Here is a 12,399-nt window from a genome sequence, read left to right on the forward strand (position 1 = left end):
CTTTGCCTAAAAACATTTAAATAAAAATTTAAACTTTTAGTAAATAAAATTTATCGATCCGTGGTAACTCATTGTTTAAAGTTCCTTTGCATAGATCAGTTAAATTAAATTACTTTCAATGTAAATGAAATTATCCTGAAGATTGGTAAATATCGGTGGAAAACCCCACTCGTCCTTCTTCTAAACAAAAAGCACACATGCGATTTTTTTGTAATTTTTATTTTTTATTTTTTTTTCCTCGAGCAAGTGGCAGTGTGCAAAAAAATTAACTGCCAGATGCCAGAGGTTGACTGCGTTGTTGTATGTATATAGGTGTGGTGTGGGTTGGCTGCTGTAAAGAGAAAAGCAACTCGAAGATTGCGAGGAAAGGCTACGCCGGGCCGGAGACACCAGACACGCTAAAATCTTGATCTTGAAGTTCGTTCGCAACAAGAGTCGTTCGTCTGACGCCGCCAGCCGCAGCAAGAAAGCCAAGAAATCTGGTAAGTAATAAGTCTTTTAAGTTTGTTTAGGCCTGGAATTTTTTACTTAGATTACAGTCAAATGAAAATCTATTAAGAATTTTCGATTGTAATACATAAATTGAGATTAAGTTAGAGCAGAGCCAGATAAAAGGTAGTACATAATGATGTTTTACGTCAAAATTTGATTTTGTTGACGTTGACATAGAAAAGAAAATCTGTGGACGAGATACGATAGTCAATAATATACGTCTCGACAAACCATGTACACAAAATAAAAAAAGTACATAATTATATTAACACACATATTCAGAATAGCTAATAATTATTTTAATAATTGATTATTAAAAAAGAAAAAAAAATAGAAATTACCATATAAAGATTGAGAGCTTGCCCTCTGTATGCTCAATAATGGCAATAATTAAGTTCTATGAAACATGAAAAAATTAAAAGAAATCTTGCATTCTTTTTGTTTTAAATTTTCTCCAGCATTGGAACTTCGAATATAAATGTTTATAAACATATAAACTAGTTATTTAATTTTCCATTAAAATCACACTTCACCATGATATAATCACAATTTTTTTTTTTTTTTTTTTTTTGCTTTATAATTCATAATTTTTAAGGGCAGTCAACAAAATTTCCGCTTCATTCATAATAATTTATTTATTATTTAACTTATGTAAATCACAAAGCATTGAACATTTGTTGAGCATCACAAAGAAGTCCTTGTCACCAATTTAAAAGATTCATCTTGTTGTTGCAACCGAGCCAATTTCCCTGAAAGTTTGTGACCGTGCCTGGCCGCCTTGTGAGCTGTTCGACCGCCGCAAGCTTTGAAAAGCTGCTCGTCCGACAGGGGTACAAATTCCTTGGCCTTTTCTTCTTCAGTCACGTCCAATTGATTACTTCTCTCTTTAGATTCCACCTCTTCGTTGTCCTCCAGTACCGATGATTTCACAAAATTGCTGTAGATTTTCTTTACTGGTTCCTCCTTCGCCTTCTTCTTTGCTTTCTTTTTCACAGTTTTGACCTTAAAAATTCAGCAAGGAGTTAATGTTTATTTCAAATTAATTGGATTAAAATTTCACCTTAACAGAGTCTTTGGCGTCGTTCACGCTGATTTCCACATTCTGTGCTGCTTTGTCGTACGCCTTATTCCACCAATTGTTGGTAAATTCCTCGGCCGGGTCAGCTCCGAGTCCCATTCGGTCCCTTTTCAGTCCTGGCCTGATTGCTTTTGATATACCTGTCTTCTGTGCACCAAGTCCCTCGCCCTCTTTCCAGCCGTATTTTTCTAGCTGCGCTTTCGCAAAGTCCATGTTTTTATTTAAGTGAATACTTTTCAAAGGAAAAGAGGTTGGAAAAGAGGACCCTGTATTAGGAGAGCGCCATGCGTTTTTTGTTTATGTCTGATGACATGCGCAGCAGGCATGCCAACCACATTTTATACTTGATGATGCCAACTTCACCAAGCAACCAAGAAGAACTTCTTGCAAGCAACTTCACTTGAAAATTACTGCCAACAAAGAGAGAGCTCCCGCGTCGTGGCAGCGAACTATATTATTGAATTTTACTGATTTTGAAAGTTTTTAATATTAAACTATTTATTTCAGTAATCTCTAGTTTTTACAGTTATTTCTAAAAGAATATAAATATATTTTATAAACTTTTAAATTTACTGAAAATGTCAAACAAAAAATAATTTGCTTTAAATTTTTAATTTGTTTTACAAAACGGAAAATATTTACCAGTACATTATAAAAATTTTAAATTTTATTCAGTATTTACCAGAAATCTTTTATTTATATAAGCCAAGCTGTTAATTCCTAATTACTTTATCACAATTTTTATCATGGCTTATTTTTTATCACCATTGCGATCAATTGTGATAAGACTTCTACACAGTTTCAACTTATTTTTGTGATAAAGTTCAATAATGATGATTTCCTTGCAGTAGTGCACACAGAGTGAGATTTTTACATTATTTATTCAAATCCAAAAAATAGTTTTTTAGAGTTCATAATAATAATATCCAGATTTATTGAGAGTGTGGTGCATATCTTTCTAACTGGATGAAGGAATAAGGTCAAGGAGATCTTCGGTGCTGCCTGAGTGAGTTTTTTTGTGGGACAGAACATTCATTTCGTTAAAAAGAGCGGCCAGTTCTTGGGTTTGGTCCTGATTCCTTGCGTCTACCACTAAAGCAGGGCTTGCTGGACTTTTGCTTTCGTGCTGATCTTCTGTAGCAAAGCTAAAAAGAAAAACGGGGACTTAAAATATAATCAATTTGATCCTTTTTAATTTTTTCTAATAAATTATTTGCTGCTAGAGTGATTGCAAACACAAAGAACTGTTTTTATCGAATTAAAAGAAAAGAAAATATTTTGGAAAAGGTGGAGATTTACTATAAAGAGCTTCTAACCCTATATTATTTCCACCGTCGCTGTTGAACAAATCCAATAGAATGAAATTTCCGCTCTCAACGCTGTGTGAATTTGAGTCAGAGTGAAGCAACTTGGAGAGCAGGTGCAGCTCTTGGTACCCTACACCTTTTTCTTGGCCTTTTGCCGCACTGCTTTCTGCACAAAGAGGCGAGTTGGTTGCGTGCAGAAAACTGTCCGGGTTGAACGCTCGCTGATCCTCCTGGACAAAAATTGGCTTTTCTTCCATTCTTCTTTCGGCGTGATATCTATAAATTGTTTGATTTAAGAATATTTTCGTTAATATTTTTGGGAAAACTTGCATGTTTAGTCCTAATGTGGTTACATGAGATTTAAATAGCCCCAGAGAACCCGACTCAAGGCAGGCGTCAAACTGGTATGGAGATTTTATAACTTTTTCCGTTTCTAAATTTCCATCGTCAGAAAACGATCTTATTATTACTGGAACTTCGCACCCTGTAACAATTAATTAAAATATTAATCAAATTGAATACTCGTTGAGCCAATAATTATTTTCATTTAAATTAAAGCATAAAATTATACCTGACGCCACAGGACCACTCGTCGGTATAAAAAAGCGTCCATCAGGATTCTGCGACCTATCTTTTAACAAAACTGACACCCTTACAGTGTCATCCTGCAGATAGTTCAAAATGAAATTCCGCAACAACTGTAGTTCCCCATTTTGCATTGTGGCGTAGGTCTGAAAGATTTATATTAATTAATTTTTTTTTTATCTTCTACACTTTTTATTTTTTATTAAACAAATTACTTGGATGAACTTTGTGTGGTAATTCGCAATAAGTCTTGTAATCAAATTTGTCGGCTCTTTTCCAGCCAGCGCCTCCAAATGATTCATCGTTACCAAAAGTAGATCTTGCGGCCTTGATATGGAGTATATCTGATATTTCACGACGCTGATCATTAGATCATATAACTTCAAAAGGTTTCAAGTTAAAAGAGCAATCTTGCAAAGATCAGGTTATCCCTCTATATACCTTATTCATACTGGTTCGGTTTAGTCTCATTATTGATACGTGGGCAAGATTGTCAAAAAGTGTCCTCAGTCCGTGTCTGTTCGACAGTTTTTGCGGCTTAAATAGTTCCTCTACAAATCTTTCGTTGAGCATTGTTGCTACTATATCGTGCAGTACTGGAACAAAATTTACATTTTTTTATCACCATTTTCTCACTTCTGAAAATAATTTGTCAAAACATTGAAAAATGACATTATTGATTAATTTTTGAGATAATTTATTAAAAGGAGTGTACCTTTCCTTGTCTTATCTTCTGCGATTTGCTGTGTGGTGAGTCGGTCTTCAATTATGTACAACATTTCTCCACCCAGGTTGACAAATAGTAGAGGTAACGTTCTGTCGGTCATTTTAGGAATTCGGCGAATTCGATGTTGTGTGTTAAAAAGCTTTTATTTTGTGAGGAAGCACGGTGCGAATTCCACATTCAAATCCTTGGCGCTCTCACTGTTATTTGTGCGGCGGTCGCGGCGGACCTCAAGTTGCGTGACGGGGGTACTTAATTATGCAGGTGCAATGCCCTTTCGGGGTGGCGATAGTTAATAAAATTATTTTTCTCTTTGCTTTCAAACTGAGTAAAAGAAAAGATGTTTTTGGACAAATGATTATTATTTTAAATCAAAATCAAACACAAAAACTTTTATTGAGAGAGAAAACTAAAAAAAAAATTAGAATCATTTATTTGGCTTGAAAAATCTAAATCTGCTCTAAATAATATTTGAATAAATAATATAAAACGTTCTTTCATTTTTTTTTTTACAATCAAAAACTATATGGTAAATATAAATAACATTCAAGTACATATTTGTTCCAGGCTTTTAGCTTTAGCTGATTGAAAAGCATATGCTATGGACCATTTGCCGAAAGTGATCGGTGGAGCTGCTGTCGCCACAGGTAATTTTGTTTTTAATTATGACTCATAAATATAAATAATGTGCAATTATTTTTTCCTACCACACATATAACATATTTGGTGAAGTTTTTATTAATTTATTTTTTATTTCATTTGCACTTATCTTTGTAGCAAGCCTCCTTTTCAATGGCTACATTGCTGAAAATTGGTATGTTGTTGTTACTCTGACTTTCGTAAAAATTTTGTGAAATGCTTAACTGAATTATACTTTGACAGGGTAACTTTGGCCAGCTTTCCAGTTGGTGTATATGTGGGAGAAGTGACCACCAGGATTTTCCTATATGCAAAAACATTCTCCCCAAAGTCGCCCCTGATAGATAAATATTCTCTGTTGGACTTCTTCACATCTAATGAAAAGAATCTTTCATTGGTGGCGCTGCCACTTACTTCTCTATATGCTCTGGTAAAAATGTCAAATTTATTGTCAATACCGGCCAGTTAATACAACATTATTTAATTGTTTTTAATAGCGGCACTGGGAAAGTCAAGGGTTGGCTGTGGCAGTCGGAGCCCTCTCAACCTTTCTAGCTCGAACCCTGCTATTAGTAAGAACAATTTTATTTTTTAATTCTTTATCTGCTCGCAGAGTTTTGCTATGCTGTTTTTGATTTTATTTTTTTATATCTAGAAATCCTCTCCATTGGTCGTCAAACAAATGTTTGGTAGAGATTTGAATGGAATCTACTATGGACCTGCCATTGCATACAGCTATTTTTATGGCTATTTCAAAATCATCCTGTTTCCTCAGGCTGAGGGACAATGTATGCTACATTTTTTAGTTTTAATTTTGTTCATTCTTAACGTGATAAAAAATAGCATTCAAAAACAAAATTGACGACTATATCGAGGCAAACAAAAGTGACACTGGAAAAAAGATTTCCGTTCCAGACAAGCGTCTGCAAATCCTGATTCCTCTTTCTGGTGAATTCATTAGACATTCCAGTTTGGCTGACAACTCTGATGATTGGATTGTTCGAGCCAAAGTGAGTAAATGATATTTAACTTCCTTTGATTATTTTAACCGTGAATTTTTAACTTGTGTTATTTTTAGACTCCTGCCATGGTTGAGGTTGACAGGGGTGCTATTGGCGGTAGAAAATATCACAACACAATGTACAGGATCAAAAAACCTGAGAGCGAAGACGAGCCTGTTTATGTTGTCGCAGAATATGCAACTCCAATTATCACTTACGTCGAAGCCTGCAAGTTCTCTGGTGAAACTGGTACAACCCAATAATTCTTAAGTGGTTCGAGTTAATCAGATATTTTTGGCAGATCTGATGGATTACAAGAGGGAGGCAATCCTAAGTTTCACTGAAACTCTACAGCGGCTGATTGATATGGAAAGTGAAACTAAAGACAACGTGAACTTGATTCTCTATGGTAAAAAAATTATTTTAAAATTTTCCTGCAGTATTTAAAACTCATTATAAATTATCCAGAGGGCGTAGACGAAAAAGGAAACCCTGTTAACTTGGCTCATGTTCTTCTTAAAAACATCCTACCTAATAACTAATTTTGTACGGCCATTGTATAACTGAAAACCTGTTGGCAGCATTAAGAAGCCTTTTTTTAGACGAATTATTCTCTTGGGATGGATGAAATCGATTTCAGAGTTAAGACACACCAGTAAGATGAAATTTTGAAAAATAAATAATGATTCTCATTTAAAATGTTGCGCTATAACATTGAGTAAAAATCAGTACAAATATAAAAAATGGATTTATTGGCATATTGCTCAAAATAAGCAACGATGTATATGATAAATTAATCTGCTTGTAAAGCACTTGAAAATTATTGTGATAGAAGTGATTGACAATTTTTTTAATTTTGCATAATAAAGACACATTGATGTAAAATTCTTGCATCAAATTTTTATTTCTTATCTAAAACCACAATTTGGAACACTTCAATAATTATAACTAGAAAACAAGCATTTCTGTACAACAGGCAACAACGATTTGCACGATATTTAATGCTTCTGAACTCAAATAATAGGTTTTTTTTAAAGGCGAAAACAATTTATGCCCAATCAGCCCAGTATAATAAGAGAGTATCACATGATGTAAAACTAGGTCCGTATTTAAAATAATTTTTAAGACTTTTAAAATGCTAAATACTCCAATATATAAGCCTAAAATTTGGTCATCAGAAAAGCAGTTTACTCTCTTTGAATTTGTGTGCACTGACACTAAAAAAAACAGTAGCATTTTCTAAAAAATAGGTTGAACAGAATATCAAGTAACGTGATGGCTTTGATCGTATCTTCCTAGCTTATTTGTAGTTCGACATGAAAATACAGCCTATATGAAAGCTTTAACAGAGGATAACGCTAATGAATTAGAATCCTTAACAAAGTTATTTCTCATTTTGTGAATTCTCTGATGAATGTGATGTGTCCAGACAAAAATCAGTCTGTTCGACTTTAAGAGAGTCGGATTGAGAACCGGAAACCTACAGACTGCTCTTGCCGCTGAAGTCTCCGAGCACCATTTCCTTGTAAAGTGTGTTCATCTTCTCTAAGATGATGAATGTGAGAACCGTGTGAGGACCCAGTCTGGCGTAGTATGGAGTGAAGCCCTTCCACAGAGCAAATAATCCTTCGTTGCGCACAACCTTTATCAAAACATCTGCTGCACCTTTATACTCTGGCTTTCCATCAATCATTTTCATATTTTGTATCCTAGAAGATTTCAAATTTAGATTAATTGAAATTAATGAGAACTAAAATACTATTACAATAAATTGCATATTTACAGATCATTTAATATTAATTTAACAAATTTTATGTGATTATGAGACCCGTGAAAAATAAATCAGATACTTAGAAAATATAGTTACCGTGTTTTGGCGATGTCAACAGGCATTGACGCGGCTGTTGTTACCAAGCCAGAAATCATACTGCTGACAAAATGACACAAAATGTTGTCCTGGAAGTACCCTACAAGCATAATATGCAAAATATTAAAAGATATTCAGGCCACCATACTCATTAAAGACTTGTTTGCATAATAATGAAATTGTGCCAACCCAAGGCCACTGTGTTGATGTCACCCATTCACTAAGTAGATTAAACTGGTTAAGAGTGCCAGCAGCAAATAACTTGCCCAATTTTGTAAAATTATTCTTTAATAAAAATTTTATTACCTGTATCTAGAAGGAACTGCTTGGCTTGTGAGTATGAAGCTAGCTGAGCAGCGTTGACGACCATGGCTCTGCCCATTGTGGGGATGGCACCTCTCCAGAGGGTGAACAACCCTTCTTCCCGTGTTATCCTGAACAAGGCATCAAACACACTTTTGTAGTTTCTCCTTTCCGCAAGAGGCAGTCGACCATCTGCAGTCATCCGAATCAGAGCAACCTCCGCAGGAGTGCCCACAAAAGCACCGCACACTCCAGCAGCCATACCAAGGCCAGCCTTCATGAAAAAGCCGGGAGGCTTTCCATCAGCCCTAAAAAATAAAATTTACAAATGAGTAAAATCAGGTTAAAAATGAAATAAGAAGAGCATAGTTATAAATAAATAAAAAGCTTTCACAATTCGGCCGTGGTCATATATCATGCCAAATTGAGAAATTTGGAAACCTTCCAATTTTTTGGAAAATTGATGAGGGTGTTTAATCAGAATAAAACGCTAATACTCACCCTGAGAAATTCTCAAACAACCAAGTGTAAATTCCAAGTCTTGTGGTTGTGTAGGTTGCCTGTCTCAGGAGCCCTGCCGACAGTCCCGAGTACATCCCGACAATTCCTTCATTTTTTAAAATGCCTCGAAACGCGTGGAAACTGGTCTTGTACTCCTTGGCCGCCCCTCCAGCTCCACTCAGTTGCATTCGGTTTTTTACCAAGTCTAGGGGCTGCACAAAACACGTTGCCCCCATCCTAAAAAATAAAAAAAATAAAATAGCAAAACACGTACCGCAGTGTCATTTGCAGTCGAGGGCGAAAGTGTCACTTTTGACGCATGAGTTGAAAGTGAAACTTACCCGGCCAGGCCTCCGAAAGCAAATTTTATGTACTTGGGCATCACTTTTGGTGGTTCTTGTTGGGCTGCCATGATGACTTACCGAGGATGGAGGCTGGACACTGAAAGAAAGGCTTGTTATCACCGTTTCTCCGGCAGCGAGGTTGGAGGAAGGTCACGGGGGCGTGGTTGTAAGAGACTGACCTTGGCTGAACTACTATAGTCAAATAAAATTGATCTAGACGATGATTGCTGAAATATACTTAACTTAAAAAATAAATTTTAGTTTTATGCTTGCAGTTTCTATAATTATTTTATTCAAAAAGCATTATTAAAGATGTAGGCTGGTTTCGGTCAGATTAGATCTTGACTAGCGTAGCACTTTTCGATCATCTTTGGGTTGACCTTCGCCAAGGTGAGAATTGAAGTATTTTTCTCTCGATCAATTATGTTTATTTAATCCTGTAAATGTTGCACTCTGCGCCCAGTGTTGCTAATGGGTAACACACCTTGATCATAACAAGTCGGTTGACGTCAAATTTAAAACGGAATTCGCTGTTTTTGTGTTATAATTTGGCATTCACTCCAGACCAAAATTTTCGGTTCTCCAACACCGGGGTGTCGAGCGGCGAGTTGGCAATGCCGGCAATTTTTGACGGAAAATACTTCCTGAACTTTTTTTTTTAATTTACTCATGAAATTACTTGTTTTTTTTAGTTCCTCAATGTAGGCTGAATGTTTTTTAATGCAGCCTAGTAATAAAAATATCTTTTCAAAATGGGCTTATGAAAATGTTAAAAGTCTTGCAGGGGGTCTTTGCTTGCACGCATAAATAGGCAACGCGAAAATTATGAGCGAGTATTCGGCAGAAAATAATGAAAAATCCGGGAAACTCCTTCGTGATTTGCATTTTTCTTCTTTGCTGAAAGTTAGATCATTTATTTTTGTGGCTAATGCTAAATTCAAATGTAATTTCTAAGTTTTTTGTTGCGCTTTTAATTTCGGAAGGCTAAAAAGTTGAAGCTGATGTAACATTGTCAGATTTCTATGTGAATTATAAATTTATCTTATTAACTAAATTTGTTTATTCATATCTACATAAAAAATTAGATTGGAGTGATTTTTCTATTAATTTATTTTAGTCAATGTGCTACATATTTGTGCTTTTCAAGATCCGTTCCCCTTAGGCTGAACTTTGTAGTTTGACCTTGGCGTGACCTAAGGGGTGGGTTCGCTCCTAGTTTGCACATACTCCACATTTTGTTCTGCGTTGTCCTAACCAAGCGAGCGCCAGTTCTTCTCGAGACTTGCTAGTCTTCGCACACACTTGACCATTCCAATTAGGAGATAAACCCACCAATTATCGGTGTTTGGTGAGCTTTCCAGTCGCATGACCGATCCTGTTTAAAAGAAACGCTCTAATCACTCTCTGGCTACTCTAAAAGGTCTAGCAATTTTACTTAAAAATATTTTGCTTTCTTCACTCAATTTGGAAAAAAAGTAAATAAATTTTTTCATTTTCTTTGTATTATTTGGTCTATATTAAAATTACTGGTGTATATTCTGTGAATTTTTTGTTTGCCTTTCTTATCGCCTAGGATAACTCACCGGTATGTTTTGAGAACCCACTCAAAGGTTATGACCTCTTTTTGACCTTGCTTTTATTAAGTACAAACTTGAGGGGTATCAAAGCAACATTTACCAGATAATTGTGCCCCCAAAGCCACTGAGGTTATTGGAAACGTAAAATGTATACATTTTTCATGTATAATAATATTAATATTTCCTCTTAATTTCTCCTTAGTTAAATTAAGCTTTTTTTTAATTTCGTCTCGCAAATAATATTATTAATTTGTGGAAAAAATTGTTATAGTTCTCAATCAGAGCCACCAAACTCACCATGTCCAAGATTGGAATCAACGGATTCGGCCGCATTGGCCGCCTGGTGCTGCGCGCCGCCCTGAATGCTGGTGCCCAGGTTGTGGCTGTCAACGACCCCTTCATCCCCTTGGACTACATGGTCTACATGTTCAAGTATGACTCTACCCACGGCCGCTTCAAGGGAGAAGTCAAGGCTGAGGATGGTAATCTCGTCATCAACGGCCAGAAGATTGCCGTCTTCCAGGTTAGCCCTGAACTTTAACAAGAAGTTTTTTATTTAAATAAATAAGTTAACAAGATTTTAAGACTAAAACTTTAATTTCTTAAAAGTATAGCTTTCCATTTTTTCAAAATTTTCTCAAAAATTTATAAAATAATTATAAAGTGCAACAGCCCTTTTTTAATCTTAAAAGGGAAAAAATTGTATCGTAGAACTAATATAACTAATATTTTTATCAAATCTGCAGGAGCGTGACCCCAAGACCATCCCCTGGAGCAAGGCTGGCGCTGAGTACATTGTTGAGTCCACTGGCGTCTTCACCACCATCGAAAAGGCCTCTGCCCACTTTGAGGGTGGTGCCAAGAAGGTCATCATCTCCGCTCCCAGCGCTGATGCCCCTATGTTCGTTGTCGGCGTCAACCTGGAAGCCTACGATCCCAGCATGAAGGTCATCTCGAACGCTTCTTGCACCACCAATTGCCTCGCTCCCCTCGCCAAGGTTATCAACGACAACTTTGAGATCGTTGAGGGTCTGATGACCACTGTTCACGCCATCACTGCCACCCAGAAGACTGTTGATGGACCTTCTGGAAAGGTACAGCAAAAAATCTTTTAATAATATGAGAATTAATTATAGTAAATTTTTCATTCCAGCTGTGGCGTGATGGCCGTGGCGCTGCCCAGAACATCATTCCCGCCTCTACTGGTGCCGCCAAGGCTGTTGGCAAGGTCATCCCTGCATTGAACGGCAAGCTGACCGGCATGGCCTTCCGCGTGCCCACCCACGACGTCTCCGTTGTTGACCTGACTGTCAGGCTTGGCAAGGATGCCACCTATGATGAGATCAAGAAGACCGTTAAGGCCGCAGCTGATGGACCTATGAAGGGTGTCCTCGAGTACACTGAGGACCAGGTTGTATCCAGCGACTTTATTGGCTCCACCTCCTCCTCCATCTTTGATGCTGATGCTGGTATTCAGCTGAGCCCCAGATTCGTCAAGCTCATTGCCTGGTGAGCCTCGGAATCAATCAGATTTTCTAAAATATTATATTCTCTTTTTTGAAAATAATTATTAACACTGAAAATCTTGATCTTGAATATTTAAGCAAAAATACTCTAACAAATTTTTTTACTTTGTTTGCAGGTACGACAATGAGTTCGGCTACTCCACCCGTGTGATTGACCTCATCAAGTACATCCAGTCCAAGGATGCCTAAATCAAACACCCATCATTTAACACCTAAAATGATATGTTAAAAGAGCAATTTTGTTGACAATGAAAAATTTCAATGTTTAGCTTCAAGCATTTATAGGGTGCAAAGGGTCGGCCCTTTTAAAAGTATTGGCGCTATCCTCAAGTCAACTAAAAATTAATTATACTGTTTAAAGAAGTCAAGTTTTGATGTAGATCCAAAACAATAAAAACCCATTTGATTGAGATTACTGGTGAAGAACACTAGCTCTTGTTTTATTTTAAACAAAT

General features: G+C 36.4%; 5 protein-coding genes across 11 annotated transcripts; 2 read left to right on the forward strand and 3 right to left on the reverse strand.

The window, feature by feature from the left end:
* Positions 1-199: 199 nt before the first annotated feature.
* Positions 200-6,722, forward strand: LOC132197713 (stimulator of interferon genes protein-like). 4 transcript variants are annotated; one of them, XM_059621200.1, is made up of 10 exons: positions 200-482; positions 4,754-4,833; positions 4,964-5,000; positions 5,069-5,255; positions 5,323-5,397; positions 5,481-5,613; positions 5,669-5,835; positions 5,904-6,075; positions 6,128-6,235; positions 6,295-6,722. In XM_059621200.1, the coding sequence occupies exons 2-10, from the start codon at positions 4,788-4,790 to the stop codon at positions 6,366-6,368; spliced, it is 999 nt and encodes a 332-aa protein (XP_059477183.1). In that variant the 5' UTR covers positions 200-482; positions 4,754-4,787; the 3' UTR covers positions 6,369-6,722. The 4 variants fall into 4 exon arrangements, with proteins under 4 accessions (XP_059477183.1, XP_059477185.1, XP_059477186.1 ...); XM_059621202.1 differs by lacking the exon at positions 200-482 and adding an exon at positions 2,400-2,431; XM_059621203.1 differs by lacking the exon at positions 200-482 and adding an exon at positions 2,503-2,576.
* On the reverse strand, positions 1,114-1,891 carry LOC132197239 (G patch domain-containing protein 4). The gene is made up of 2 exons (XM_059620390.1): positions 1,553-1,891; positions 1,114-1,494 (listed from the first exon to the last, which is right to left on the reverse strand). The coding sequence occupies exons 1-2, from the start codon at positions 1,781-1,783 to the stop codon at positions 1,177-1,179; spliced, it is 549 nt and encodes a 182-aa protein (XP_059476373.1). The 5' UTR covers positions 1,784-1,891; the 3' UTR covers positions 1,114-1,176.
* LOC132197710 (protein OSCP1) lies at positions 2,280-4,360 on the reverse strand. 2 transcript variants are annotated; one of them, XM_059621194.1, is made up of 7 exons: positions 4,178-4,357; positions 3,904-4,058; positions 3,678-3,842; positions 3,449-3,608; positions 3,208-3,361; positions 2,887-3,153; positions 2,282-2,715 (listed from the first exon to the last, which is right to left on the reverse strand). In XM_059621194.1, exons 1-7 carry the CDS (start codon positions 4,287-4,289, stop codon positions 2,529-2,531), a joined length of 1,200 nt encoding a protein of 399 aa, XP_059477177.1. In that variant the 5' UTR covers positions 4,290-4,357; the 3' UTR covers positions 2,282-2,528. The 2 variants fall into 2 exon arrangements, with proteins under 2 accessions (XP_059477176.1, XP_059477177.1); XM_059621193.1 differs by having other exon boundaries at positions 2,280-2,715; positions 2,887-3,361; positions 4,178-4,360.
* On the reverse strand, positions 6,694-9,011 carry LOC132197714 (mitochondrial 2-oxoglutarate/malate carrier protein). Its single transcript, XM_059621204.1, has 5 exons — positions 8,839-9,011; positions 8,498-8,734; positions 8,000-8,304; positions 7,694-7,793; positions 6,694-7,535 (listed from the first exon to the last, which is right to left on the reverse strand). The coding sequence occupies exons 1-5, from the start codon at positions 8,907-8,909 to the stop codon at positions 7,307-7,309; spliced, it is 942 nt and encodes a 313-aa protein (XP_059477187.1). The 5' UTR covers positions 8,910-9,011; the 3' UTR covers positions 6,694-7,306.
* A 67-nt stretch (positions 9,012-9,078) lies between these two features.
* LOC132197712 (glyceraldehyde-3-phosphate dehydrogenase-like) lies at positions 9,079-12,372 on the forward strand. 3 transcript variants are annotated; one of them, XM_059621196.1, is made up of 5 exons: positions 9,079-9,231; positions 10,690-10,941; positions 11,165-11,512; positions 11,572-11,927; positions 12,061-12,372. In XM_059621196.1, exons 2-5 carry the CDS (start codon positions 10,717-10,719, stop codon positions 12,131-12,133), a joined length of 1,002 nt encoding a protein of 333 aa, XP_059477179.1. In that variant the 5' UTR covers positions 9,079-9,231; positions 10,690-10,716; the 3' UTR covers positions 12,134-12,372. The 3 variants fall into 3 exon arrangements, with proteins under 3 accessions (XP_059477179.1, XP_059477181.1, XP_059477182.1); XM_059621198.1 differs by lacking the exon at positions 9,079-9,231 and adding an exon at positions 10,033-10,189; XM_059621199.1 differs by lacking the exon at positions 9,079-9,231 and adding an exon at positions 10,130-10,261.
* Positions 12,373-12,399: the final 27 nt, after the last annotated feature.

Source organism: Neocloeon triangulifer, unplaced genomic scaffold (genome assembly GCF_031216515.1).
Source record: "Neocloeon triangulifer isolate White Clay Creek 2 clone unplaced genomic scaffold, ASM3121651v1 ptg000012l, whole genome shotgun sequence".
NCBI lineage: Eukaryota > Metazoa > Arthropoda > Insecta > Ephemeroptera > Baetidae > Neocloeon > Neocloeon triangulifer.

Excerpts from the sequence above, each read along its gene's own strand:
- LOC132197239 (XM_059620390.1), bottom strand. The coding sequence starts at position 1,783 with ATGGACTTTGCGAAAGCGCAGCTAGAAAAATACGGCTGGAAAGAGGGC. Across the intron at positions 1,495-1,552 it reads ACGCCAAAGACTCTGTTAAG|GTCAAAACTGTGAAAAAGAA; the intron begins GTGAAATTTTAA and ends TGAATTTTTAAG.
- LOC132197710 (XM_059621193.1), bottom strand. The coding sequence starts at position 4,289 with ATGACCGACAGAACGTTACCTCTACTATTTGTCAACCTGGGTGGAGAA. Across the intron at positions 3,362-3,448 it reads GAGTGGTCCTGTGGCGTCAG|GGTGCGAAGTTCCAGTAATA; the intron begins GTATAATTTTAT and ends TAATTGTTACAG. Across the intron at positions 2,716-2,886 it reads GACGGTGGAAATAATATAGG|CTTTGCTACAGAAGATCAGC; the intron begins GTTAGAAGCTCT and ends TTTTCTTTTTAG.
- LOC132197713 (XM_059621200.1), top strand. The coding sequence starts at position 4,788 with ATGGACCATTTGCCGAAAGTGATCGGTGGAGCTGCTGTCGCCACAG. Across the intron at positions 5,398-5,480 it reads TAGCTCGAACCCTGCTATTA|AAATCCTCTCCATTGGTCGT; the intron begins GTAAGAACAATT and ends TTTTATATCTAG. Across the intron at positions 6,236-6,294 it reads CGTGAACTTGATTCTCTATG|AGGGCGTAGACGAAAAAGGA; the intron begins GTAAAAAAATTA and ends TAAATTATCCAG.
- LOC132197714 (XM_059621204.1), bottom strand. The coding sequence starts at position 8,909 with ATGGCAGCCCAACAAGAACCACCAAAAGTGATGCCCAAGTACATAAAA. Across the intron at positions 8,735-8,838 it reads GCTTTCGGAGGCCTGGCCGG|GATGGGGGCAACGTGTTTTG; the intron begins GTAAGTTTCACT and ends TTTATTTTTTAG. Across the intron at positions 8,305-8,497 it reads TTGTTTGAGAATTTCTCAGG|GGCTGATGGAAAGCCTCCCG; the intron begins GTGAGTATTAGC and ends TTTATTTTTTAG.
- LOC132197712 (XM_059621196.1), top strand. The coding sequence starts at position 10,717 with ATGTCCAAGATTGGAATCAACGGATTCGGCCGCATTGGCCGCCTGGTG. Across the intron at positions 10,942-11,164 it reads AGAAGATTGCCGTCTTCCAG|GAGCGTGACCCCAAGACCAT; the intron begins GTTAGCCCTGAA and ends TCAAATCTGCAG. Across the intron at positions 11,928-12,060 it reads TTCGTCAAGCTCATTGCCTG|GTACGACAATGAGTTCGGCT; the intron begins GTGAGCCTCGGA and ends CTTTGTTTGCAG.